Source organism: Phoxinus phoxinus, assembly GCF_949152265.1.
Source record: "Phoxinus phoxinus genome assembly, chromosome: 22".
In the NCBI taxonomy this organism is placed as follows: Eukaryota; Metazoa; Chordata; class Actinopteri; order Cypriniformes; family Leuciscidae; genus Phoxinus; species Phoxinus phoxinus.
Window position 1 is genome coordinate 23,327,393 of NC_136897.1, and position 26,506 is coordinate 23,353,898.

Sequence of the window (26,506 nt, forward strand, 5' to 3'; positions counted from 1 at the left end):
TCATTTGCATTTAAAGGGCCAGACACAAACCGGTGCGTTTTTGCAAACCCTCAAAAAGTGACTTTAGCATGCTATATAAAAAAATATCTGTGGGGTATTTTGAGCTAAAACTTCACACACACTCTCTCTGGACATCAGAGATTTATTTTACATCTTGTGAAAATGCCATTTTACCACCCCTTTAAAAAAGATCCATATCCATTCAAAAGCACGCAGGAAACGGATGAATCTACAGCATAGGCCTAACACATTCAGATTGTCTTCTCGAGTAAAAAGTATCAGAAATGCCTGAATTAAAATAAACTTGTCACCACATTCTGCCCTCTTGAGGCCATCATCATTCACACCAAAAACCAAAAGCGTCCAAACCAGCGGACAATATAGTTCTGTTTATTTTAAGCACGCACTACAGCAGTTTTGAGCTCTTTAAAGATGTTTAACAATGTTTTTAATCATTCATCTGCTGAAAAAAAAACAAAGTTGATTCCAATTATATAGTTTTCTGTGCCATTATTATCACTAGTTGTGGTGTGGACTGCTATTCTTAGAACAATTTGTAAAACTATATCTTTATCGTTATGTTGATTCTTTAGGGATGCGAAAATGGTTCTTCTATCCCTTTCGGAACCTTTATTTTTAAGAGTGTAGTGAGTTCAAGATGACGTACATCATGCCAATCCAAAAAACAAACAGTTCTCGCGCACAACTGCAGCTTCAGATGTTCTAATCCGTGCTTCGAGTCAGATGTGCAAACAGAATTCCACCTATTTAAACAAAGCGGCCAGTTTGCTTTCATTTCTCCAAGTTCAAGGGGGGTAGAGGATTAAGTACAAACTCAAGCCCCTCGGGCAGGCCGCTCGCGGACGCCCAGCCAGAGCTCAGTGACATCAGAGAGGCGCATCATCCACGGCATGTTGCGTCAGACGCTCTGTGAAATGATGGCTCAGCAATGTCTTGAGTCCACATCTGTGTCAAAGAGCACATTGCTGAGGATCTGAGGACAACCAGTCTGAGGATTGTCATGCACAGAACCTAAAGAACAAAGAGGATAAAACAAAGATTGAGAGAACAAATGGAGCTAAATAAAATGAGGTCATTACAATATTCAAAGATACAAATGTTAAGGAATATTTGTAGTTTTCAGCTTAAAAGAATAGTTCACCCAAAAAAGAAAATTATGTCATCATTTACTCACCCTCAAGTTGTTCCAAACCTGTACATGTCTTTCTTCTTCTGAACACAAAATAAGATATTTGGAAGAATATGGGTAACCAAAGTTGATGGACCATGACTTCCGAAAAAACAACAACAACTTGAGGGTGCGTAAAGGCAGAATTTTCATTTTTGGGTGAACTATTGTTTTAAAGACCCGTTCACAACATTAAAAAACGATAACCATATTAGCATATACACCAATGCACAGCATCTTTCTTTTTATTATAAGCGTGCGCTCTGGTTTTGTCATCTGCCCCTCTCAAGCAGGATAGATTCTGATTGGCTGTCATTGTTTTTAATCGTTCATCAGCTGGAAAAAAAATCGCTCTGAAAGTGATTCCAATGATTTCTCTGTGCTGATTTCGTTGTGGTGCGGCTATTGTTTTATATTTATAATGATTTTTAGAACTATATCTGTATAGTCCTTATTTCATTTTCATGGCATTCCAAACAAGGTTATTCAAATTTACACGCACACACACACTATATAGAATTATATTTGTGTGTGTGTGTAAATTATACACACACACACATACATATATATATATATATATACACACTGAGTATATATACAGTTTATATGTTAATTATAATAAAATAAGTGAAAAACAAATTAAAATTGGAAATGTTACCTTTGCAAATAACTGAAATAAGTTTAAGTTTAATAAATTACTAACTGGAAATAAATCAAAACTATAACTCAAATAAAAAATAAATAGAACCTAAATATTAAAATAGACAAAATACACAAACAAAATGACTAAATATTGAACTAAAATAACAGAAAATATAAAAATTGAAAGCAAATTCAAAATCTGAATAAAAACTATTATAGGCCTACTAGAAAACTGGTTACAGGACATATTTTGAAAGGCAGCCCCACTGTATAATAACATTGGACCCCTATTTTTATTCAGTGAACAACAAGAAGTTATTCAGTGAACAAATATGCGAAAGACACAGTATCAATTGAACTTAGTGAATGACAGGCATTTCAGTTTGTTGGAAATGTCTTCAGAGTTCCACAGATTCTGTGTGAGCCTACGCATTATTCACAAAGCCACCAGGACAAGAAATGTCCTCATGTGCTTGACATACTCTAATCAACACATTGTCTTGCTATCATGCTTTGAGGAAGTCTCCTGAATGCCAATCTGTTAAACCCGACTGACTGAGATACAAAGAGCATGGGAGGCAAAGTCGCAAGCCAAGGCAGGCCGAGTCTGGTACCAGCGGGGACGCTGAATACACTCATGGTCTCGTCTACGCCTTATCTCGGGCTGTTGGGCCATGTCCAGTCCAGCTCAAATAAACCGACAGAAACTATCAAAATAAAGGAAGTGACCTCCCGACCTGGCGAGCCTGCAAAACGGTGATATTGTTTTTATTAGGGCAGTCAATGAGACACCTCCCTTCATTTGTCAGTGTTCTGTATCGTCAATGCAAACGACAGGTCCGATAAGGTTTTCAGAGCCATCCCATTAATCAGCGACGTGGCTCTGGAGAGGAAAGGGGACGACAATGGAAAAAGCCATCAGCTTGAATGACAGGGAAGTGCCAAGAGCCTTAGATGCCACGAGGGAAGGATACAAGGATAGATCAGCCTTCTAAAGCTCGTACTGGTCAGACCAGCTCTGAGGTTTGAGAGACACCGTCAGCCTTCTCACAAATGTGCCTGATATAAATGACGGCTTTGCACTGTAAATGAACATGACATCCAGTTTTACACTACTTTATTAAACTTACACTCAAATCATATTATATAAGTAATGCATGATCATTCAATTTAGTGGCACAGGGTTCAGTTTTAAAATTATTTGGATGCCAACTTCTCCAATAGCTGTGCGCGGTTGCAGATGCAAATACGAGTGCCAGGTCTGCCAGTGGACTCCGAAATCGAACCCACTGGCCACTCCTGGAGAGGGAACGCCTCTGATTTCTGAAGATCTTCAGGAGCTTCCTCTACTGGGATCCACTGCGTTTTTGTTTCTTCAAAGTCCCACTGCATAAATCAAAGAAAACATAAAAATGGTTTATAAAATAATTAGAATATGAATGATAAGAATGAATAAATGAGTAATGGCACATAAGAGCCTATTAACATTGATACAAACTTTCAAGCAAAAAATGCATTTTTAATAAATAAATTAATTTAATGAATAAATTTAATAAATGCATTAAATAAATGCATTTAATAAATAATTAGTTTAATTAATTTAATCAAATAAATAAATACATTTAATGAATGATTAATTTATTAAAATAAAATGCATTAAATGAATAAACTTTAAAATATATAAATGAAATAATTAAAATGAAAAATAAATCTACTTTTGTGTTATGCAGAAACAACAAACTCATATGTGACCCGGGACCAAAAAAATCAGTCACAAGGGTCAATTCTTTGATATTTAGATTTATCTGAACAAAAGCTGAATATTTATTAAAGCTGAATAAATAATCTTTCCATTGATGTATGGTTTGTTAGGATAGGGCAATATTTGGCCGAGATACAACTATTGAAAATCTGGAATCTGAGGGGGCAAAAAAAAAAAAAACATTGAGAAAATCACCTTTAAAAGTTGTCCATTTATGTTCACGATTGTGCTGCATTCAATCCCAAAAGTGAAATTGTGATATATTTAAGGTAAGAAATTTACAAAATATCTTCATGGAACATAATCTTTACTTAATATTCTAATGATTTTTGGCATAAAAGAAAAATCTATAATTTTGACGCATACAATATATTGTTGGCTATTGCCACAAATATACCCATGCGACTTATGACTGGTTTTGTGATCCAGAGTCACATATGGGTGTGAAACGAGATATGGGTGAGTAAATGATGACCATTTTTATTTTGCGCTAAACCATTCCTTTAAGGCATGAATAGCTGACAGGAGTGTTTAGTTACTCATACGCACAGACACAAACAGACCCTCCTGAGAAAACCCCTCAGCCTGTCCACTGTTCTCCATGCATGGGGCGGGCGACAGACCCGCTCTGAAAATAGCAGTCGCGGGCTATATCTCCTGTAGACTGAACAAGCATTTTGTACCACTTCCGATGCAGAAAGGTCCTGCCCTGTTCCTTTATTATAGATCTTTAACAGCAGAACAATCAAGCAACAACATGAACTTCTGGAACACCAAGCCTAGCTTTCTCTTTCACAGCTGCTTACAGTAAGTGACTCAATGGAATGGAATTGCAAGAATGTCACATTTCGATTAGTCAGAAATGTGCCCGCAATCTTTTCTCATTCAGACACTTTTTAGATCCATTTCATTATTGTATTCAACTCACAGCTAGTTAGAAGTCTTTATATAACCTGTTATTACAATTTCGCCTGATGGTGATTGATGCCGTTAGCTCACAAATTAAAGGCTTAACCTACAGTAAGAGCTGTCGGAAATCTTACATTTATCACTGGAATACAGCGTTTGACATCAAGAAAGATGTCATGGTCTGAACTCTGGGTTGTCCTTTATCGCACGCTGTGTCTGAGGAGGTTCACATGCTTAGCTTTTTCCTGTTTAGTGAATAAAACAAAGTTCAATTGTTTTCGTCCAGGGCGATTTGCCTTTGTTTTAGATTAAATGACATCCTCAATCACTTGGCATTCTCAAAAGCTACTAAAAGAGCCAAGAAAGTACTAGAATGCAGCAACAACAACATTTTCACCAATATGGTTCCAGGTACAATTTAAATTGAGATGTTATATTGAATGATTAGATTGTAAGGTGTGCAAGCAATATGTTAAATAAAGACTGTAGATAAATCCTTTTGAAAGACTTTCATATTTTCCATGTGATTTGTTTCAAGTCACCTTCCTTCAGGCAAAACTCTGCTACCATCTACCTTCAGAGAGCAGTACTGCAGCCTTCAAATACACGGTGTTTAATAGAGGTGTGGATCCCTCTGAAAAGAAAAAAAATGGGGTTCTAACCTCTAGTTCAGAGCCGAGAGAAGATGTATCCGTCGAGGTACCAGATGAACACGGTTCATCAACCCGCACCACCCTGACAGTCCTCTTCAGAGGAAGACTCTCTGATGAGCCGTCCCGTGAGATGGTCACCTCCTTTAAACAAACCTGGAAGAGGCACCAGTCATGACTTGTAGTTAATCATTAACATACCTTATTGACTGTTCAAAACACCATATAAAGACTTTACCAAAATGAAAAAACAAGTGCAAACCTTCCTCATTGGCTGTATGTTGACATCCATGTAGAGTCCCATGTCAGTCCCTTTAGGAGAGATGCCTCTTGCTGAGAGCCTCTTGCTCAGAGGCTTCTTCCTGCAGCATTCAACATTGTTGTTGCACAGCTGACCCTTGACAGAAGAGTCACCTAGCAAAGACTCAGTATCCGAGTCTAAAGACCGCACAGAACGGCGTTTATGGCAGGATCTGAAACAGATGGTGACCACGATCTGAAAGATCAAAGTTAAAGAGAGGATGGAGAACAGGTACATCATTTCACATGTATAGCATTTCCACAAATACTATTATGCTACTTTAAAAATTCCTAGTTTGTCTCCTACAACAGGTTTACATCCAAGATAATAAAAAAAATAAAAAAAAACTCTCTCAATATACTTTGCAGCATCACCTCTTTTCATTCTCAGTGTCGGAAACAGTTCGATAAAGGATCCGATTTCTCTAAACCCCTTCCAAGAGCCTACTCTGCTCTGATTGGTCTAAAAAGCACAAGTTGGAAAATGAACTGGCCATTTCCATAACTGAATTTCAGCTCCAGAGGCTTCCTCAGCACTTGTATACACAGTGATATGAGCAGTAACGATGGCGTCGGTTTTACTGTATCAATTCGAGCCCGAGTCCTCATCGTTTAGAAGTGCATGCAAAGTGGATTTGTTTTTGCAGACCAGAAAACGTCGTCTTCTTGACATGTCATCAACCTGAACCAAACTCTTCCAGGCTTCAACTACAACTACAGTGTTTGAGGTCGGGTCAAACAGACGCTGTTCGTCTGTTACAAATGTTCGAGCAGGAAGTAAGACTGGAATTACAGGCGACTCGTTTCAGGCAGTTCAGAATCAGTTATTTCTTTTAGGAGGCAGGAAGTCCATTTGTTGTGCACTTTGATTTTTTTTTTTTTACTTTTTCAGACCTTTTACATTTACAAACAGCTATAATTACACACTACATGCAAGGTAATATCTGAAAAAGCATAATGGGGGCACTTTAATGCTTGCCTTTGCAGGCACCAATACTTAAGGCATGAAAAAAGCACCAAAGCAAATTTTAAATGCAGACCTACATTCACTCACAGTATGCGTCAAAGGATACAGAAAGATCCAGAACAGCACAGCTGATAGCAGAGAGTATCCATGGCATTGCTCTGATAACTGATCTTAGTTCGGTGTCATAGAGAAGAATGGCAGAGCCGTACAGAGCCCCAGCAACAGAAGACAGAACTCTAGACGACATTTGTACAGCAGAACTCTGCTCTCCCCTATTCTGGAAAAGATATAATGGCACAGTTAAGTGAAAACTTGGATATGATGCTCACATGTATTGCGTGCAACAGTGGTTTGCGACTGCATGCTTTCATTTAATGTTCTGTTGACATTATGAAATTAGTGCACAACTATTTTATTAAGCCAAGCAAGAGGCATGATAATGTGCTAAAAAAAACATTACTTGGAACAAAAAAATACCACTCACAGCTTTCAGGACGAAGGGAAACTTGGCTGTCCAGTTAATTGCGAAGGACAGAAGACCCAGCACGTAACCAAGGTTCTCAGTATGGTCCTGTTCCCAAAAGACATATGTAAAGTCCAAGGTGGTACTCTTGCTTAAAACAGACTTATCAGTATTTTGCATATAATAATAATTTATATAGCGCTTTTCTCAGCACTCAAAGCACTTTACATAGAAGGGTAATCTCCTCTACCACCACCAATGTGCAGCATCCACCTGGATGATGCGACGGCAGCCATATCGCGCCAGAACGCCCACCACACACCAGCTTATTGGTGGAGAGGAGACAGATTTATGAAGCCAAGAGTATATATGGGATGATTAGGAGGCCAATGGGCAAATTTGGGATTTTTAATGACCACAGAGAGTCAGGACCTCGGTTTAACGTCTCATCCATCTCATGCTCTTTGACAGTATAGTGTCCCCTTCACCATACTGGGGCGTTAGGACCCACACAGACCACAGGGTGAGCGCCCCCTGCTGGCCTCACTAACACCTCTTCCAGCAGCAACCTGGTTTTCCCAGCAGGTCTCGAATCCAGGTACTGACCAGGCTCAGCCCTGCTTAGCTTCAGTGGGCAACCAGTCTTGGGCTACAGGGTGATATGGATGCTGGCCATATGGCATAAGTTCACATTTGGTATGGCTCCATATACTCCTGTCTTTTAAGAATTTCTTAAGAATTTACTTACATTGAGGAAGAATCCAAGTAGTCTCCTCATGGATGGAGTTGGAGATTTTGCACTCGAATGGACTGGTAAACCCAGGTAAACACTGCCGCCCATTACAAACAGCAGACACACAGCTAGAAAGTTCTGCCGCCGCCTCCTGGAAACCATTCTCATTTTCCTTCCTTGAGAGCACAAATGATACACCATTTATTGTGACAGCACAATTACACCAATGAGTGATACATGTGCGTGCGTGTGTGTGCGCGTGCGTGTGTGATCTAACTCTCACCTATTTTTGACTTATACCATAAATAAATGGAGAAAGATATTGACAGGAAATGAATGACATCCAAAATTGCCATAAATGAAGCCATAGAAATCTGCAAAAGATGCACAGACTGTTAGCATTGCTTTCTTGTAGTATTTGTAGTATAGTCAATTTTGTGGCATATAAAATAATAATTTATAGTTGAATCATTCTTCTTATTGACAAACTGTCTGTAATGCTCAAATTCACTCGGGTGACGTTCAAACTTCTCTCTTCTGTATTTTACAAATCACTTTGGTCTGACGTGAATCACGTGACAGCAGGGTCTGACAAGGCATCATTACAGGTTTCCAAAAGCTGTTACCTCTCTCGATTTCACAGACAATTGCTTGTCGCTCTGCAAATTCACTCTGATGATGTCTACACTCCTCTGTTATATAACCAAAAAGCATTTTGGTCTGACGTGAACAGCTGCACGCATACAGCAATGTCATCAAATCCGAATCTGCGGTTGAACAGCACCTGTTCCGGCCGGTAGGTGGTACCATCAGTCGGCAGGTTTCAACCGTCATTGATTCAAAGCTCTTGCAGGGATAGTTCGCCCAAAAATGAAAAACCTGTTATTAGTTAAACATCCTCATGTCGTTCCAAACCTGTAAGACTTTCATTCATCTTCAGAACACAACAGAAGATATTTTTGATGAAATCTGAGAGCTTTTTCTCCCTCCATTGACAGTCTACACAACTACTACTTTGACGCTTCAAAAAGTTCATAAAGAGATTGTAAAACTAATCCATATGAATTGAGCGGTTAGTCCAACTTTTCTGAAGAGACTTATTATGAAGAGACTTAAGATTTACATGATAACAGATTTCATTAACATATAAACCTTGATCAGCGAACATAAACAGAAGCTCAACCGAACCTGCTTGATGTGCGAGAACAAACCTCTCTCTTGCAGAAGCTCAAACGTGCTGCGTCCCAATTCACATAGTATCTGCCCTAAATAGTATTCAAAATTAAAATTAGTGTGTACCAAATCATACAGTAGTATGTATTCCAAAGATACCTGGTCAACTTTTTCCGGTTAGAATCCTAAGTGCAGATCAGTGCACAACTAATATTGCCCACAACTCAATGTGTGTTGGACGGGTTTGATTGATTACTTATTATCTAAGCTGACAAAACGATATATTTATTCAATGTTATCCACATTATATTTCATCTGCAACAGCAATGTGAACTTTTGTAAAGATACGTTTGGTCATTAACATTTAAATGCATGCAAATTGCAAACACACGAGGAGAGAGAAATATGACGAAGTAGTAAGTCCCAAAGCTCTTCTGCTACACACTCAGTATGTACTTTTTCTTAACAAAACAGTAGACTACATACTTTTAGGGCATAGTATAAGTAGGCGAATTGGGATGCAGCAGATAATAAACCTCATTGGTTCTCGCACGTCAACCAAGCATGCTTGAGCTTCCATTTACCACAACCGATATGTGAACTGATGAATGTTGTGAATAAAAGCCTACATCTAATCTGTCTTACCATTTTATAAAACGAGATGAGTTGGTGTGAGTAATTAATAATAGAATTTTCATTTTTGGCTGAACTATCCCTTTAATTAAAATACTAGCCTAAGGTATAATGATAAAACAGTTCTGCGAACTTGTGTTTCTCACCTGAAAATCAAACTGTTTGGAAAGGAAAGCGCCCACTGCGCTGCACAAGTTGCCCACGAAACAATACAAGGCGAGGAATGCTTCATCGCTCACACTCCTGCTTCGCGTTTTACATCTGTGATAAAGAAGACTGAGAAGGAAAAACAAATTAATAGTTTATCCATTTCCAAACGTCGGATACTTTTAATCACATGACACTTACAGTGAAAAGGAAACCAGTAATATAAAAGCAGACAAGACGTAAAGAGCAGCCGAGATGCAAATATGTTCTTCATATGTCGAAAGACAACCTTTAACAAACTCTGGGCTCCATCGGTGGACAATGTCTAAGAATGTAATTTTATCCATGTTTCATACTGTCACCCTTTGAGGGAGAAGAAACTCCGAGAAAATCCAAATGTTTGTGTTTCTCACTTCTATCATTAGCTGCCAGCTGTATGGAATATGGATGGTAGCATCGCCCGTCAATCACCTGTATCTTTTTGGTAACGCCCACATGCTTGGCTCATACATATTAATTACGTACCGTAACTTTCACACAGCTGATTGGCTGCGGTTGGGAAGTGAATGCTAGCCTATCATGTGAAGTGGCTCGTAAATGTACATTAAAATAGTCCAAAGTTAGGATTATATTTTACCTCCCACAATTTGTCATTTTTAAGTCGAAGTATAAAGACACCACAAAAACATATCCTAAAAGACTGTTTGTAATGTAAGATACATTTTAACCTTTAATAGGTTATTTACAACAGACAATTCAACAATACCTCATATTTTAAATAGCTTCGGAGAAAATTACAAACCGCAGTCCTAATGATGAATTTGAGAGAAATTACACTGAGAAACCGTCACTATACTTTGCTATACACTATACTTATAGCTTTGCTAGACATCCATATATTTTACTGAAATTAAATCAGCAATTTTTTGTAAGAATAAATCTAGTGTAATTACATTATCAAGGAGCTTCATTTATTAGCATTTTTGTCAGTGTGACCATTAATCTTGTCATCCCATACACTGATAAAAGTGACAATTTCTTTATTATTATAAGTGATGATATTTCAAACAAAGAGGAATGTCCAAATGTCCAGCAGCACTCATCAATCACTTCAATGTATGGTGAAAATTAAAAATTCATGAAAGTCTTTGCATTAGAGTGTATGAAATCCTGACATCTTTGAGGTGGAGCTTGCAAATTGATTAGAACAGGGATCACGCATCCAGATGTTTGGTGAGTCTTCTCACTTTCTCCTTCTTGTTCCGGTTACCATGCTTTTTCCAGGGCTTCCCAGCCTGTTGTTCTGTGTTTGCATTTGCAGGCCCAACAGGACCACTTCCAGGCTTATAACCCATTACCATCTGCACACCCTTGGTCAGCGCTCGCACATTTTCCTATGAAAAAAAAATCACAGATTTTGAGCACAGTGAGTGATTTAGACCTCAAAATGTATAGCCGTGTAATGTACTGCCAGCTGAACATTATTACAAAACAAATCCCTTCATGGGTTGAATCTCACTTGATGAAAGAAACTTTTATCCACGGTGTTCTCTATGCGTTTGACTTTTGATGGTTTGTTGGCATTGCTAGAAAGCTGTTCGGCATCTGCTATCTGCATGGCAAACCTGGCGTGCTGAGGCTGGAAGTCTTTAGGGTCAATGTGGGGTGGAGGGTGGCAGTAAAGGAGTTTTCCCTGCAGAGATTCAGAAAACAACAGATTAGCTTCTTCCATTCGCCATGTTCATAACTATAAAACTCAGAGCTGGTGGTGGCAAATGTAGAGGCACTTACACAGACATAGTCTTTCAAAACATAACGGGCTGATCTTGACTGGTCTGGCTGGCCATGTGCCGTCATGAAGCCTCTCATATCTGCATGAAGAAAATAAATTATGATTGGTCAGTACAGTAGTAGCAGAGTTTTAAAAAAGGTCAATCAATTGGTGTGAAATGTCTTAATGTGTACATCATGCAAAGTTTACTGACATCCATATGCCATTAGCAGCTCCTCATAGGTAGGCAGTCGATCAGGGTCCTCGTCTTCCCTCGGTCTGATGATGTTGATACCGTAGGTCCCCTCCAGCACAGTTCGAGGGATAGTCTGACATACGTATTTATGTTAAGGGCAACATCCTGCAGTTCAAACTTAGATGTTACGATGCTTCAAAATATTTATATTACAGTTTACAAAAAAATACGAAGCAGCACCACTGTTTTCAACATTAATAATAAACAAAATGTTTCTTGAGCAGCAAATCAGCATATTAGAATAATTTCTAAAAGATCTTGTGACACTGAAGACTGGTGTAATGGCTATATTTAATTAAATATACGGTACTAAAATAAATATTTGAAATTGTAATAATATTTCACAGTATTACTGAACTTTTCATCAAATAAATGCAGTCTTGGTGAGCATAAGAGACTTACAAAAAAAACATACATTTTTAAAACCAAACCTTTTAAACAGTAGTATATGCGTTTAATACAACTGAAAAGATCAAGCAAAAATGCAATTGTTATGGTCATTGCTGTTAAAAAAGGATATCAAAGAGATGGCTGGAACATGATCTCTTATCTGATCGATAGGTAGGATCCCACAGCAAATCATCTCTGCTTTGGTGGACACAAAAGATGGCATGACCAGTCCAGGACAATCACACAGGCAGAGACCAGGATCAACAAACAGAGTCTGAAACAGAGACACACCAACAGTCAATTAAACCCCAAGAACAAAGTGACCTTGTTATTGCATGTAAACATGCTTATAGTACATTGCTAGTTGCTAAATTCTTGATTCAGATTGGTTGACCGCTATTGGTAAACAGCTTGAAAATCGGTGGTGTAAGGAAGTAGTTAAGAGTTTCCTAAGAGTCATTTAGGAGAAAAAGTGTGAAAATATAAGTAACTCCATTGTGAAATGTTCCTTATTTCGAAATAGTCACCTGAAAATGCTTTGTGTGTCCAGGTGTAGCTGAAACTGAGACTTTCTTATTCCTCATGATGGTGTTGATGGTGGAGCTTTTTCCAACATTAGGATATCCCACCTTAATGAGAATTTAGAGTGGAAATATGAATATGAGTTCTGATGGACAGTGTCATAAATGTTTGATACATTATAGAACTGTCGTTTAAACTCACCAATCCAACTGTGATTTGTCCATCTTTGCATGTCAGCCCAGAATGCACAGACTTGAAAATTTCCAGCAGCTCATTTTTACGTAACAAACGGCTTGAGTTGTAAAAAGCCGCTGTGGATTCTGGGTTCTCCTCAGCATGATCTTCGTCTCCTGATTCCTCAGAGCATGTCTGCCAATCTCTCTCATCAACACAGACTTTCCCTTCTTCATCCTGCTCACTCTCATCGTTCTCTTCATTTGGTGAAGTGATATTTTCCTCATGATGATCTGTGGCATTTCTGGGGGCTGCTTCCTGTTCTGTATCACTCTGATCCTCTTGGTCCATCAGCTCTTCTCCCTTAAACACCAATCATTGAGGAGAAACGGAATAATAAACACTCAGTTCTCAAAGAATAATGCTGCTGACAAGAATGAGTCGCTTAAAAACGTACCAATTCATGTGCATCATTACACAAATATTCAAGTAAGCCTAGTTCTAAAATTATATACAATACCGTGTAAAAGTTTGGGGTCGGTAAGATTTTTTTAATGTTTCTGAAAGGAGTCAGAAGCTTGACACGACTGCATTTATCAAATAAGTATAAACAGTAAAATTGTTCAATATTATTACAATTTAAACCAACTGTTTTCTATTTTAATACATTTTAAACTGTAAATTATTCCTCCAGTCTTCAGTGTCACATGATCCTTCAGAAATCATTATAATATGCTGATTTGCTCCTCAAGAAACATTTCTCAGTATTTTTTTCCAGAATATGTTTATGAATAGAACTTTTACATTTATCAGATGCTTTTATCCAAAGCGACTAACAAATAAGGAATACAATCGATTAGTCTCTAAAAAGTTAGAAAGAATAGCATTTATTTGAGATATTTTTCTTTGTAACAAATGTCTAACTGTAATTTGTAATCAATTTAGCGCATCCTTGCTACATAGAAGTGTGTGTATATATATATATATATATATATATTAGGTAATATCTTACCTTCTCCTCTACCTCGAGTCGTTGAGCCTCAGCTAAAGCAGACCAGAACACCGCTCTGATCCCCTCTTTCTGGAAGTATCTGGCCCAAGCTCGCCGCTGTTCTCTAGTGAGCAGGTCAGCTTTGTTCATCAGAAGCATGTTTACTTTGTGAATAGAGACCTCTTTTACATATTTTTCCTGATGGAGACAGAAAATGAAGTATGATTAAAATAGGACGAGCAAGTGTAATTGTTTTGTTATTATCTTATTGTTACTTACCAGATCAGGACAGCGGAAAAGAAGCGGGTTTCTGGCATCAAGGATTTGAACCACAACATCACTGAGGATTAAACAAAAATTTAGTATTCTAGGGTACGTTTACACAACAACGAAAGACTAAAAACGCTGTATTCTGCTGCCAGGCCAGTAGTTGCCGATGCCACTTTGTAAAGAAACACTGCAAACATATAGACTGCACACGTACAGTAATACGCATGCGCATGACGTCACCGTTTTCACTAATTCACGATTTTGTAGTTTACGCGGAGACAATAACAGTATCGTTTTCAAACGTTTGCATTTTCAGGCCAGAAGAAGTTTTCTGTTTTCAGTTGTAGTGTAAATGGCCCCTAAGAAACCATCATGCTTATATTACAGTGTGATTAGATAGTAAAAGTACAAATAAAACATCCATTGTAGAATAAAGGCAGTCAAAAGCTCACCTCCTCTCAATAACTCTCCAGAGTTGCCTCCAGAAATCGAGATTCCTCTCAAAAGGGGTAAGAATCAACTTCTGTTCCTCTTCCAACCTATAACAGAGAGTGCATTTGCTCACAAACACTATCCTGTCGGAGAATCTGATTTGCTAGTCTTTGGACTAAATTGATCAAACATTCACCCAGCCAGTTCTCTTCTCCATGTAAGGAAACTGTCCCTCTCGGCTTGCTGTAGAACCTCAGTGCTTGTGCTCTCGTCCCAAGGGGGCCTGCAGTGACAGAACACAATCCTGAATACATCTGCTTTTGCATAATTGTGTATTTATGACAGATCAGTGGAACTTTATTACAGGTTAAAAAAAAAATTCCACAACAACATACCTTCGGGGGATTCGCAAGAGCCCTTTGTTGTCCTCATGGAGTTTCTTCAGTCGTCTGGACTCCTCAGCGGAAATCAAGCCAGCCCTCGCTTCAGCCGGGACAAATTTTATGTTCATTTTCTCTGCAAAACAATAAAACATTTTCATCTGTTACCAGCAGGGTTATTTTAGTATTATTTATATACTATTATCCACTTAATTCTGCAAAGAAGAAGGAATTATTTTAATGTGGGAGACTTCTGATTCATTAGCCGCTGTAGGGAAATAACTGGAAGAATAAGAAAGTGCAGGAAACTGTAGGAAACTGTAAAACTATTCGCGGATCCGCGCTACAAACCAGTTTGTTTATGATCATTAAAATAGTATGATAGCAAATACCAGTTTGTATGGTAGCATGATAGCAAATACCAGTTTGTACCAAAAATAGTATGATAGCAAATACCAAAATACCAGTTTGCAATATAAAGCAGCATGAAATGGAAATTGTGAAAGTCTTTTCTTCTCTATTGTGACGTATATCCGAGTGAAACGGCTTTTCGAACAAGAAAAATATTGTAGGACAGGACTTGATTTTGTCCATTGGGAATTGATTGGATGGTTGTGGTTTGCTATTGCTATGATTTCATGTGAGTGACAAGTTGTCCCGCCCTCGCAAAGAGGAGAAGAAATGTTGCAAGAGGTAGGGAGATTTTGATGAAAGATTTCGAGGGCACATGAATTCATAAAAAATAAAAAATACATATATATATAAAATGCAGCAATATTCAATGAAAAAATTTAAATAGTCAAATTTGATTTCATGGTGACTGTTTTCATCTAATATTTGGATTTGAATTTAATTCAGATTTATTTCAATTAATAAAAATGTCATTAACAATTTTAGTTAACGATAATAACCCTGGTTCCTAGAAATAATATAATCCAGAGATATGGTTACCACCAACCTGCAACAAATTCAGTTCCAGCGAGTTCAGCTGTGGCAAGAAAGTCATCCAGAGAGCTCTGCTCTGTGACAGACTGTAGGTTTAGTCGACCCCAATCATATCCATCATTCAGCTCGCTGGTGTGGAGCTAAAACACACAAAACAATGAAAATACATCAGATTTACACTGGCTTAATTTACATCTACTGAATCAAGTTAACACTATCTTGCCTAAAGAAAAATAATCTATTTCATCAGGATATTTTGTAGCCCACGTGTTTTGGTTTATGATGAAAAACCTTTTAAATCCATAAATATGTGTTTCTGCACGTATGTTGCTCATATCGTACGTTTGTCGACCCCTAATAAAACATTACAAAATAATAAGTCACGGTTTTTCTTATTTATATATATTTTTTATTATAAAGAGCTTTACAATAATCTAGACTAATGCTATAACGTTAGGTGAAAGAGCAATTGTATGATCAGACAGTGACTTTTTCTTACCCATGTGTCATTTCTCCTGTATCCACGGCCTGCGTTCAGTCTCTCCTTTATTAAAGCTCTCCCTAACCCTGAGCCTTCTCCGTGGGTCTTCTTCTTTCCCATATTAGATACTTTTACACGGTTAAACAGCGATATAACTGTGTCAGCGAGCTGCTCGTGGACATACGAATAGACAGAACTTCAACCATGTGATATTTGTTATGGCAAAGGAAGGAAGTCACACGGACTGGTTTATGAGAGGAACCTCCTCTTCAGAACAATAAGGCGTCAAGAATAGATCCCCTTTTAAGGCTTGTTCACCTTAGTGGAGTGCATATGTTTACTTTTTAAAGATTGAGACTGAGATTACAACGAAAAGATAAATCTGTTGGGTTGTTCTAGGCCCAGGGTGTCTCACTAAAATATGTCCCTAGGAAATCTAAAGGCATTGCTTTGAATAGTTCCGGATGTTTGCAAACTGCTTGAGTCAACGTTCCCTTGCATTGTTACATGTCACCAGCAGAGGGCGTCACATAACAAGTTTCAGATTCACCCAAACCATTCTTCCTGCTCTATGCCTCTCTAAGATGAAAGAGGGGCAAATAATAATAATAATGATAATAATTAAACATTATTGTTAATAATACTTATGTGTAATATATTTAATAATTTTAATATTTAATTAATAATTACATTTTGTTGTTGTTGTCATTGTTATTAAATCTATAATAACAGGATGCTTAAACTTTATTACTTTCATTATTATAGAATATGACGTAATAAAATAATAATAATTATTATTATTATAGTTGTTGTTGTTACATATAATATCAGGTTGTATATTATTTATTTATTTTTGCCATTTTTAACCTTATAGAAATTCAAATAGCCTAAGGGTTTGTGTTTTGTTTTACGTCGGTAAAACCCCCCTTGTTGTCCTTTGTCATCAGTAAACTGTTCTCATCATAAACTCATTTCTTCTGTTGAACACAAAAGAAAATATTTTGAAGAATGTTGGTAACCAGACAGCTGATGGGTTGATTGGGCTCCATTGACTTCCATAGTCGGAAAAAAATACCATGGAAGTCAAGGGGTGCCGTCAACTGTCAAGTCTTTAAAATATATTATTTTGTGTTCACAAGAAGAAAGAAACGCATACAGGTTTGGAACAACATGGGGTGAGTAAATGATGACCACATTTTCATTTCTGGGTGAACTGTCCCTTTAATCCCTTCTTGGTATTGTCCTCGCTCCCCTCTGTGAGTCTGAATTGGTTCATTCCAGTATATAAGTCACTGATTCACGCTTGTACTGTACAGTGTGTTATTCAGTGATGCGGCGATTATAGCGTCCGACGCGATACGCCAACCGGTCTATGAAGTGCTCTGCAACTTTGAAAATGTCTTAAAGCAAGTCGATAGATGACTAAAGCCTGTTTCGAGGTAGAATTTAGGCGTAATAGATTTAGTACAGTAGATTTAGTATCTTCACTGTCCTCAAGACGACCAGTATGTTGCCTTGGAAGAAGAACAAGTTCGAGCTGATCGAGGAAGACAAGCAGCAGTCCAAGCAGAAGGGCTATGCCGTGAGCCTCAACTACTCCGCGCTCACCTCCTTCGCCAAATCCTGCCCAGAAAGCGCACTCAACAGAGTCGGGAGCATGTTCAAATCCAAGAGGAAAAAGGTGAAGATCACCAACGAGGACCCTACGTATACGGTCTTGTATCTGGGGAATGCCACCACCATTCAGTCCAAGGGGGACGGATGCACGGACGTGGCCGTCAGTAAGATTTGGGGCAAGAGCGAGATGGGGAAGAACGGCACCAAGATGAAGTTGACCATCAGCTCGCAGGGCATCCGCATGGTCCACGTCGACGAAAAGGCGAAAAGACCCGGACATCTCTATTTATTGCACAGGATCACCTACTGTGTCGCAGACCCGCGGCTCCCCAAAATATTCGCCTGGATCTACCGGCACGAGATGAAGCACAAGGCGGTGATGCTGCGCTGCCACGCCGTGCTGGTGTCCAAGCCGGAGAAGGCGAAGGCCATGGCGCTGCTCCTCTACCAGACCTCAGCGACAGCCCTGGCCGAGTTTAAAAGACTCAAAAGAAGGGACGATGCCAGGCACCAGCAGCAGCAGTTGATCGGGGAGCAAACGATTCCCTTGGTGCCCTTGAGGAAGCTGCTAAACGGACAGTGTTACTATAAACCCCCGGTCGAGCGCAGCAGGAGCGCGCCGAAGCTGGGCTCCATCACGGAGGACCTGGTCGGGGAAGAGGAAGAGGAGAAAGCCATGCACTTTGAGTGCGAGGATATTCTGGACAACGACAGCGACAGCGACTGTGTGTCTAACGGCAAGCAAGAACTGTGTCAGATCATCAATGACTTGGGCTCCATGAGTATAGGGAACGACGTGCAGACACTAAAAGCCGACCTGAGAGTGACTCGCCTGCTGTCCGGGGAGAGCACGAGCAGCGAGTCCTCCATAGACAGCAACCAAGAGACTGTTTCTCTCTCTAATGGCATTGTGGATAGGAAAATGCAAGAAGTCGGCTGACCGTTCTTGAATAAAGACAATCTCCAGCAATGACATACGATGTTACATGGTAATGATGATGATGATGATGATGAAGGCGAGCGTTTGAGTGCATGCATGTGCCACTTCATCCATTTGACTTGAAAGCGCGCTGTTATTTACGGGATGTGTGTGAAAACCTGAGCTGCCTACCTAGACATCATGTTTGGGTCAAAAGTGTAAAAAAGTTCACTTAACTGCCGCCTTAAGTCAAATCAAAGTGGTGCCAAAGTTGCAACCTGCACTTAAAAAAAAAACACACATTTTAAATTGTTTTACTGATTAAGAGAATTGAGTTTAAATAGCAGAATTATTGTGACAAGATGGAAACCAAGACACATGTAATGCACTTTTTCTTTCTTTTTTACAGTGGAGGTTTTGAGATCAGCTAACTCAAAGTGCACCAAAATGCTGTCTAGGTAGGCAGCTCACTAGGTTTTGAGACAAGCCATGGATATGTTTGTGGACTTACAGACACTCGCACAATAATCCCTCATTAGGGGTCTGGATGGAAGTTGCTCTGCGCAATAAGACGCTTAAAGTCCCTGTTAACCTCGGGGAAAGAGGTTTTAGGAAAGATCTGTTTACCTAATAAGTTTCCCTCAAGGAAATGTTTTTTTGTTTGTTTGAATGAAAACACCAGTCCTGAAATATGTAACTCAATCTTTATTTCTTTCTATATTTGTTTCTTTCTTTTGAAAGAAGCGTCTAAACTAGCTGAACAACGAGTTACGAAACTACTTTCCTTTCAGGATGTCCCTTTGTTTTTTTGCACTGTGGTGGATTTCAGACAAGTATTATGTTATTTATGTGCATAATATTGTTCTCAAATGTTCTTACAAACATGTTTTATCTTTGCTGTGCAAAAGAGCCAATGTTCCTGATGTACAGAGATGTATATATTAAATACATAATGTGTAAACAAAATCCATTATTTTTTAAACAATGTGGTTTGTTTCTGTGAACACCAATAAATAAAAAAACTCAATTGAACATCGACGTGGAACATTTTCTGCAACATCAGCTGTAAAAACCATAGGTCAAATGTTATTTAGACGACTTGAACTTCCAGGCAGGCTTAAATTTGCTTGCTTTCAAGTGTGCTTTCAGAAGCATGCATGCAGGCAACGTATTACGTCCCCTTCGGAGTCTCACAATAGCTGGCACGTTTGCACTTGAGGGGGAGCCGCACGTTCCCTGTGGTGAGAGTGTTAATAACGCTGGCAGAGAGGTCACTTCCTACAGCAGTGTCACACACACATCAGCTCTTCAGCGCTGTATGTTCTGAGGACTCCTTTCAGATCTGCAAATGTTCAAATCATGGCAGAGAATTGAACAATTGAGTGACAGAATCTATAAATCAATAGAATCTTAAAATGCAGTTTAACTAAACCTGCCACTGAATTTAATCAGGGGTAAAATAACGATTTGTGCAGTTATAAAGAAATAACCCTATCTTATTAGACATATAAGCTACGCTAAAAACAGGGCAGTCAAATTTCAGATCTGAAGACTTTCCCAGCAGTCTAAGCATCAAACAAGTTCCCATGTTCCTCTGCTCTCAGTTCCGCACCTCCATGGGATTCACCATCAAACGCTTTTATATGCATATATAACACTGCATGCAGAACAATAAACGGATATGCTAAAGTGAGCCTGCATGTAATTAGCCTATAAGGGAACAACCTATTACCTAACTGTTAAACTGTGTTTCAGCTTCTGTGCTGGTGCTTCCTTTATGGAGCTTATTAGGTGTACGGTTAATAGCAGATGCATTCACAGATATAGGCCAGCTTCACAAATGATGTAGGTCACAGATACATTTACAAAATGAGCTTTATTGAAAGATAAGGATAATTTCCATCTCCAATTATGAAGAGTTAATCTAATAGCTGTTTGAAATAAATGTAGCAAGTTTTGTGTGTGCAAAATTAACTTTTTTAATACCCTTCGATTCAGCAGAGATGTAAACACAAATGAAACATGGAAAGTTTAAGCAGTCTTTGAAAGTGTCAAAAGTTAATTCTCACCCATGGAAAATCCATCTTGAAGTCAACTTTGTCTCTAATAGAAAATTGCCTAATTGATTTAATGGCTCATGCGTGAAATTGAATTAAAGAAAGCGCATTATTGCAGTGCATCACAGTGTTGATTAACTAAATAAATATATAGCGAGAGGCAAATGCTAAGATTCCGCAAGGGATTTCTGCAGGAAAGTGCTAGTCTTCATTATTTTTTTGTAGTGTTGCATAACTGTAGTTTTTCTATTGAGACAGGATTTGGCATGGCAAATGAAAGCAATATGAACTTAAATAATGCATGCTGTTGTTCAAAGCCAATGCGGCCTCACAGGTTAGACTCCTGTTACACCCGTCTAAAAAAAGAACAACTCACCGACAGTCTCACACACACACACACACACACACACACACACACACACACACACACACACACACACACACACACACACACACACACACACACACACACACACACACACACACACACACACACACACACACACACACACACACACACACACACACACACACACACACACACAAACGCACAGGGTTCCCTAATGTCTTGCATCACTTTTGCGTTGGTGCATATGCACAAGCCCTAAATATGCAATGTCATCATAGCAACCATGGAGATTGTTTAGATTATAGAATCACATTGTTTTTATTTTGATCCCATTTCTTTGTTGGGTTTTGAAAGCAGACAAACTGTAGATTAGTCCAAATCAAAGTCAAATACATCAAAAGGTCCAACTTGTTTGGTAAAACAAAATAGTTGTGATTAAACATCTTGTAAACAAAAGAAGAAGAAGAAAACAACAACAACAACAAAACCCAAATCAAAGCAAAGCAAAGCAAAACATTGGTGTTTAGAATTTAGACGTTTAGATTTACATGTTTTAATTTAGCGTAAACACCTAATAATCAAATTACCTTATTGTGACAACACATCATTTTATATTTCAGTGTCAATAAATATAAAATAAATTACATAAAATTACATAAACATCTGCGTCCACATATTTTTAAGAGAAATGTGAAATGGGAGGAAAGGCAATAGGTTGTTTTTTACCTAAAGACAACAATTAGCATCATTTTTGACATTTGATGAGAAATAACAGATATTACACCCACAATCTTATCTCAAGGAGAAAGAACGCTCATCACCGAGGGCTCCAAGCAATACTGTCATTTTGAAAGTAGGCAAGAGTGCAAACAATTGTTATCGTAGCGCTCTTAGCGCGGGTGTCAATGTCATCATTAGATATGTATGCAGTCACAAAGTTTATCTTTTACATCTTGTTCCTGACATGCCCACATTTTCAAGAGTCATCTCAGAGAGCTCATGAAATGTTAACGCTAAGGGGCCTGCACCTCTCCGTAATGTTTCCTACACAAACGGTTCCCCTAGAGAGCAATACATTTCAGTGCGGTTATTTTAATCCTTCTTACAGACAGGAAATGGAATAATAACAGGAAAACAGGAAGAATCACAAGACACGCTCCAATCTGCACACTTAGATTGGGAGCTTTCATGGAAATGTCCCTCTCCATGGGCTCATATTTCATTTCCACTCGGCCAGAGTGTGTTTTTACTCTGTAGGACACAACATGGCACAGACAGCCCCAAAAGACAAGAAGCATGCTTTTTTAGATCATTAAGCAAAATATGATCTTAAGTGTGATAAGTGATAAGTGTGTCAATCTTATGAAATGAAATAAAATCATGTCAAAAACAGGATGACGATTGTCACACGGCAGTGCAGCTCTCTTACTTTAAAGAATAAATGTCAAAGTTCACTTTGAAATTTGAGATGTTTTGCATGATATCTAGTACAAAATATTCACTCTATCCAATATCAACAACACTTGGCAACCGGAATAAAATTATATAAAATAAAAAAGTTGATTGTACTTAATTTAAGGCAGCAATTTTTTTTTTTACAGTAACTATTAAACTGTGTTTCAGCTTCTGTGCTGGTGCTTCCTTTATGGAGCTTATTAAATGTACGGTTAATAGCAGATGCATTAACAGATATAGGCCAGCTTCACAAATGATGTAGGTCACAGATACATTTACAAAATTAGCTTTATTATAAGATAAAGATCCATTCTGTCTCCATTTATGAAGGGTTAATCTAATAACTGTTTGAAATAAATAGCAAGTTTTTTGCGCGTGCAAAATTAACTTTTAATATACCCTTCGATTCAGCAGAGATGTAAACAAAACTGAAACATGGACAGTTTAAATAGTCTTTGGTCCAAGTTAATTGTCACCCATGGAAAATGTTGAAGTCAACTTTGTCTTTGGCACTAATATACAAGTTATTGCAATGTATTAAAATAAATAAATAAATAAATAAAATTATGAAAATAAAATAAAATCCAAACAGGGAATCATGAATCAATCAATCAATCAATCAATCAATCAATCAATCAATCAATCAATCAATCAATCAATCAATCAATCAATCAATCAATCAATCAATCAATCAATCAATCAATCAATCAATCAGTCAATCAATCAATCAATCAATCTCAACCGGGTCTTATATGAAAATAAAATGTAAAATATCTCAACACGGTATCATGAAAATAAAATAAAATGGTTTCAAGCAGGATATAATGCTGCCTTCATAAATAATAATAATTAAAAAATAAGTGTCAAGAGAGAGGAGAGAGGCTCAATCCCATGGGCTGTGCAAGCACACAAAAATAAACCATGTCCAGACAGCATCACACCACCCAGTCATGGTTTATTTTACTACATGTAATGTTATGACTTTATTTTTACCACTTGTATATATACTCAGAACACACAGACACACAAACATCAGTAGATAACTTCAAAACCAAAACAAGAACATTGTGCCAAACAAGGTCATTTTGAGTACAGCGCTTTTCACAATACTAAAAGTGCCAAAGCAGATTTATAAATGGTGCAATCCAACAAAGAAGCGTATTAAACAGGAAAAACACCAATAGCAGCTTTACCTTTGCTAATACAAATGCACATATAACAGAACATCAACTGAAATCTGAAGTTGCTGAGCATTAACTGGATTGTTTGGCGTCTGAAAGTGTCATTAACCGGGGACTTCCGTCTCTTTGACGTGCTGCTGGTTTGTAGGAGTATAACCAAGTAAATGCATGTGAAAGACGATGGAAAAATCTGGTGGAAATCTTTGCACTACCCATCAAAGACCAGTTTGGGAGTATGGGGCTTTCCTCTGTGGTATAGTTTTGAGGATTTTGCAACAGTTAGTTGACTTGGCAATGCAATATTTAAATCCTTGAGAATTTTCAAGTAAACTGAGATTGGGTTTGAAGCTTGAAATATCAGCCAATAGTTTCAAACTGCATGGTTTTAAGTGATTATTGTTAGGGTTGCGGAAGAAAGGAATCATGTTCCAGGAGTCAGGACCAACCGAAAAAAAGATGTTGATCCAGGAACAATTTGTCTAAGTCTCTTGAATATGGAGTGACTCTCTTTGTTTTCTGTCGTTTCTCTGTGTTCACGTTGAAAAAAGCCTAGCAGATCAAAGGCCTTACTTCAACAGCTCATCGATGTCAGTCAGCAACAGTTACTCTTTCCGAAACAGAGTGGGAAGTAATGCACACCCCTTAAATGTGCACTCTTGAACTAACTCCCTTTTCCAGTTTCACAAGAATGTATGTAAGTAGCATTCATGGAGTTTTTCTGTATTATTAGGCCTATTATTATTTAAATTGTGATTTATGGGGTTATGGGGTACCATATCAACTTATTGTGGTTAACATTAACATCTTTTTTTTTAGTTCAAGACAAAAAAAATTAGCTGCAGGAACATTTTACCTGCAGGAACATAAGTACCTGAGTTGCAGTGATGTAGTGGTGTGTAAGACCAAAAAAAGGTTGGGAAACACTATAAGTACGTTCAGTGTAACATCAATGCTATTTGCTTGGTGACGAAGAAAGCAACATCTCAACTAAATCCTCCAGCTGCATTGTTCAGAAAAGTTTCCGTCACTGCTGATGTGGAGAGACAGAGGGAGACTGTTTTAAAGTGAATCGCCATCACTTCCTTCCTGTTTCCTTTCATTCAGATTTCCTGTGAACTTTGTAGACAAACAAGTCGCGATTTGATTCACAGGGTCGCAGTGTTCACCGATTCCTATATTGAGCAGAGGATATCTACTGGAGTCTCTTATGCTCATCAAAGCTGCATTTATTTGATTACAAATTACAAAATACAGAAATAACTGTAATGTTGTGAAATATTATTGCAATTTAAACTGATTTTGGTTTTAATAAATTGTAGAATGCAATTTTCTCCTGAGAATTTTCAGCATCATTACTCCAGTCTTCAGTACATGATCCTTCAGATATCATTTTAATATGCTGGTTAGAAACATTTCTTATTATTATCAATGTTGAAAACTGTTGTGCTACTTAATATTCTTGTTTTTTTTCAGATTTCTCTGATAAATAAAAAGTTCAAAAGAACATTTATTTAAAAAAGAAATGACTTACTGTCACCTGATCAATTTTAAGAATCCTTTCTGACCTTACTGACCAAAAAATATAATATTTATAAAGTCTGTTTATATAATATATTTCAATGATAAACCGATTTGAAATCTTACTAAAGATGTGCAGAGAAGATAGCCTTTGTCACGTGGTTCTTTCTGAAATGTAGCCCTTGTGACAGACAAACACACAAGTCATTTTGTTGCATACATAAGGTTACTCAATGAAAGCACAAGATGTGTATAGCTTGAATATGGAGTGCACAAAGCCACCAGTCTGGCTGTAACTTGACTGATGTCTCAAACTTGACAGATATATACAAACTAATGAGTTCTGCATGACAGTTTTGATCCTCGGCTGTTTCGCTGAACTGCCTCAAGTCAGTTTGCAACCGGTTTGTCCCCTTATATAATTGCAGTGTGGCTGTGAGCGCTGCATGTGAACTCAGTCTTGAAGCACAGCCAGAACCCAGTGTGATATATCAGTGCTATGTATTTCAGGACAGGTAAGACTTGTGACTGGTTAGGCTATATCTGTGTGCGCACAGTTCATTTGTGCACAACAACAACAAACTATGTGCTTTTAACTGTACAGTAAATGGAAAGGTCATGTGGACTTTGATTTGAAAGAAACGTCTCCATCTGTCCTGGAGAAAGAAAGTGACGTTATAGATTGTGGGCTAAACTCTCCATCTGACATGTGCTTGTGAAGCCTCATGCAGGAATTCTCATCATACCTGCTGAGCTTCACATTCCTCTGAAGTTTGATGATCCAGAGAAAAACCTGTTTGATCAAAACCTGAATGACTTTTTGGAATCTTCCATGCAATTAAAAAAAATAAAATAAATAATAATAATAATAATATATATATATATATATATATATATATATATATATATAGCCTATATATATATATATATATATATATATATATATATATATATATATATAATTTATTTTTTAATTCTCACCAAGACAGTACAAATACATTATTATGAAATATGATTAAAATCTAATATAACTGTTTTGCATTTGAATATATTTAATCATGTATGATAATGGCAAAGCTGAATCAATCCTTTGACTTTGTCCGTGATATTTCTGCGTTTCCCTGTGGATTCTGCGATCACCTGTTGCGTAATGATTTTGCGTCTGCACGACTCCCTCTGATAATCATTCTGAGAATCTTACATCATGCTTGTTGCAACTGCTTGATATAA

At 37.9% G+C, this 26,506-nt stretch overlaps 3 protein-coding genes across 9 annotated transcripts; 1 reads left to right on the forward strand and 2 right to left on the reverse strand.

Annotated features, from left to right (window-relative positions):
• Positions 1-290: 290 nt before the first annotated feature.
• Positions 291-10,057, reverse strand: tmem44 (transmembrane protein 44). Of its 7 annotated transcripts, none has more exons than XM_079597753.1 (11): positions 9,770-10,056; positions 9,568-9,697; positions 8,827-8,880; positions 7,899-7,989; positions 7,631-7,791; positions 6,904-6,990; positions 6,526-6,696; positions 5,415-5,648; positions 5,165-5,308; positions 3,045-3,217; positions 358-1,032 (listed from the first exon to the last, which is right to left on the reverse strand). In XM_079597753.1, the coding sequence occupies exons 1-11, from the start codon at positions 9,913-9,915 to the stop codon at positions 1,020-1,022; spliced, it is 1,404 nt and encodes a 467-aa protein (XP_079453879.1). In that variant the 5' UTR covers positions 9,916-10,056; the 3' UTR covers positions 358-1,019. The 7 variants fall into 7 exon arrangements, 5 of the variants coding, with proteins under 5 accessions (XP_079453881.1, XP_079453879.1, XP_079453880.1 ...); XR_013795904.1 differs by lacking the exon at positions 358-1,032 and adding an exon at positions 4,637-4,747 and having other exon boundaries at positions 2,922-3,217; positions 9,770-10,057; XM_079597755.1 differs by lacking the exon at positions 8,827-8,880 and having other exon boundaries at positions 291-1,032; positions 9,770-10,053.
• A 536-nt stretch (positions 10,058-10,593) lies between these two features.
• lsg1 (large 60S subunit nuclear export GTPase 1) lies at positions 10,594-16,632 on the reverse strand. Its single transcript, XM_079597751.1, has 14 exons — positions 16,199-16,632; positions 15,713-15,839; positions 14,770-14,890; positions 14,571-14,657; positions 14,395-14,481; positions 13,952-14,012; positions 13,694-13,870; positions 12,709-13,044; positions 12,513-12,614; positions 12,116-12,259; positions 11,554-11,677; positions 11,360-11,439; positions 11,088-11,261; positions 10,594-10,962 (listed from the first exon to the last, which is right to left on the reverse strand). The coding sequence occupies exons 1-14, from the start codon at positions 16,298-16,300 to the stop codon at positions 10,783-10,785; spliced, it is 1,902 nt and encodes a 633-aa protein (XP_079453877.1). The 5' UTR covers positions 16,301-16,632; the 3' UTR covers positions 10,594-10,782.
• An 866-nt stretch (positions 16,633-17,498) lies between these two features.
• fam43a (family with sequence similarity 43 member A) lies at positions 17,499-20,041 on the forward strand. Its single transcript, XM_079596930.1, has one exon. The coding sequence runs from the start codon at positions 17,688-17,690 to the stop codon at positions 18,735-18,737; it is 1,050 nt and encodes a 349-aa protein (XP_079453056.1). The 5' UTR covers positions 17,499-17,687; the 3' UTR covers positions 18,738-20,041.
• The last annotated feature ends 6,465 nt before the right edge of the window (positions 20,042-26,506 follow it).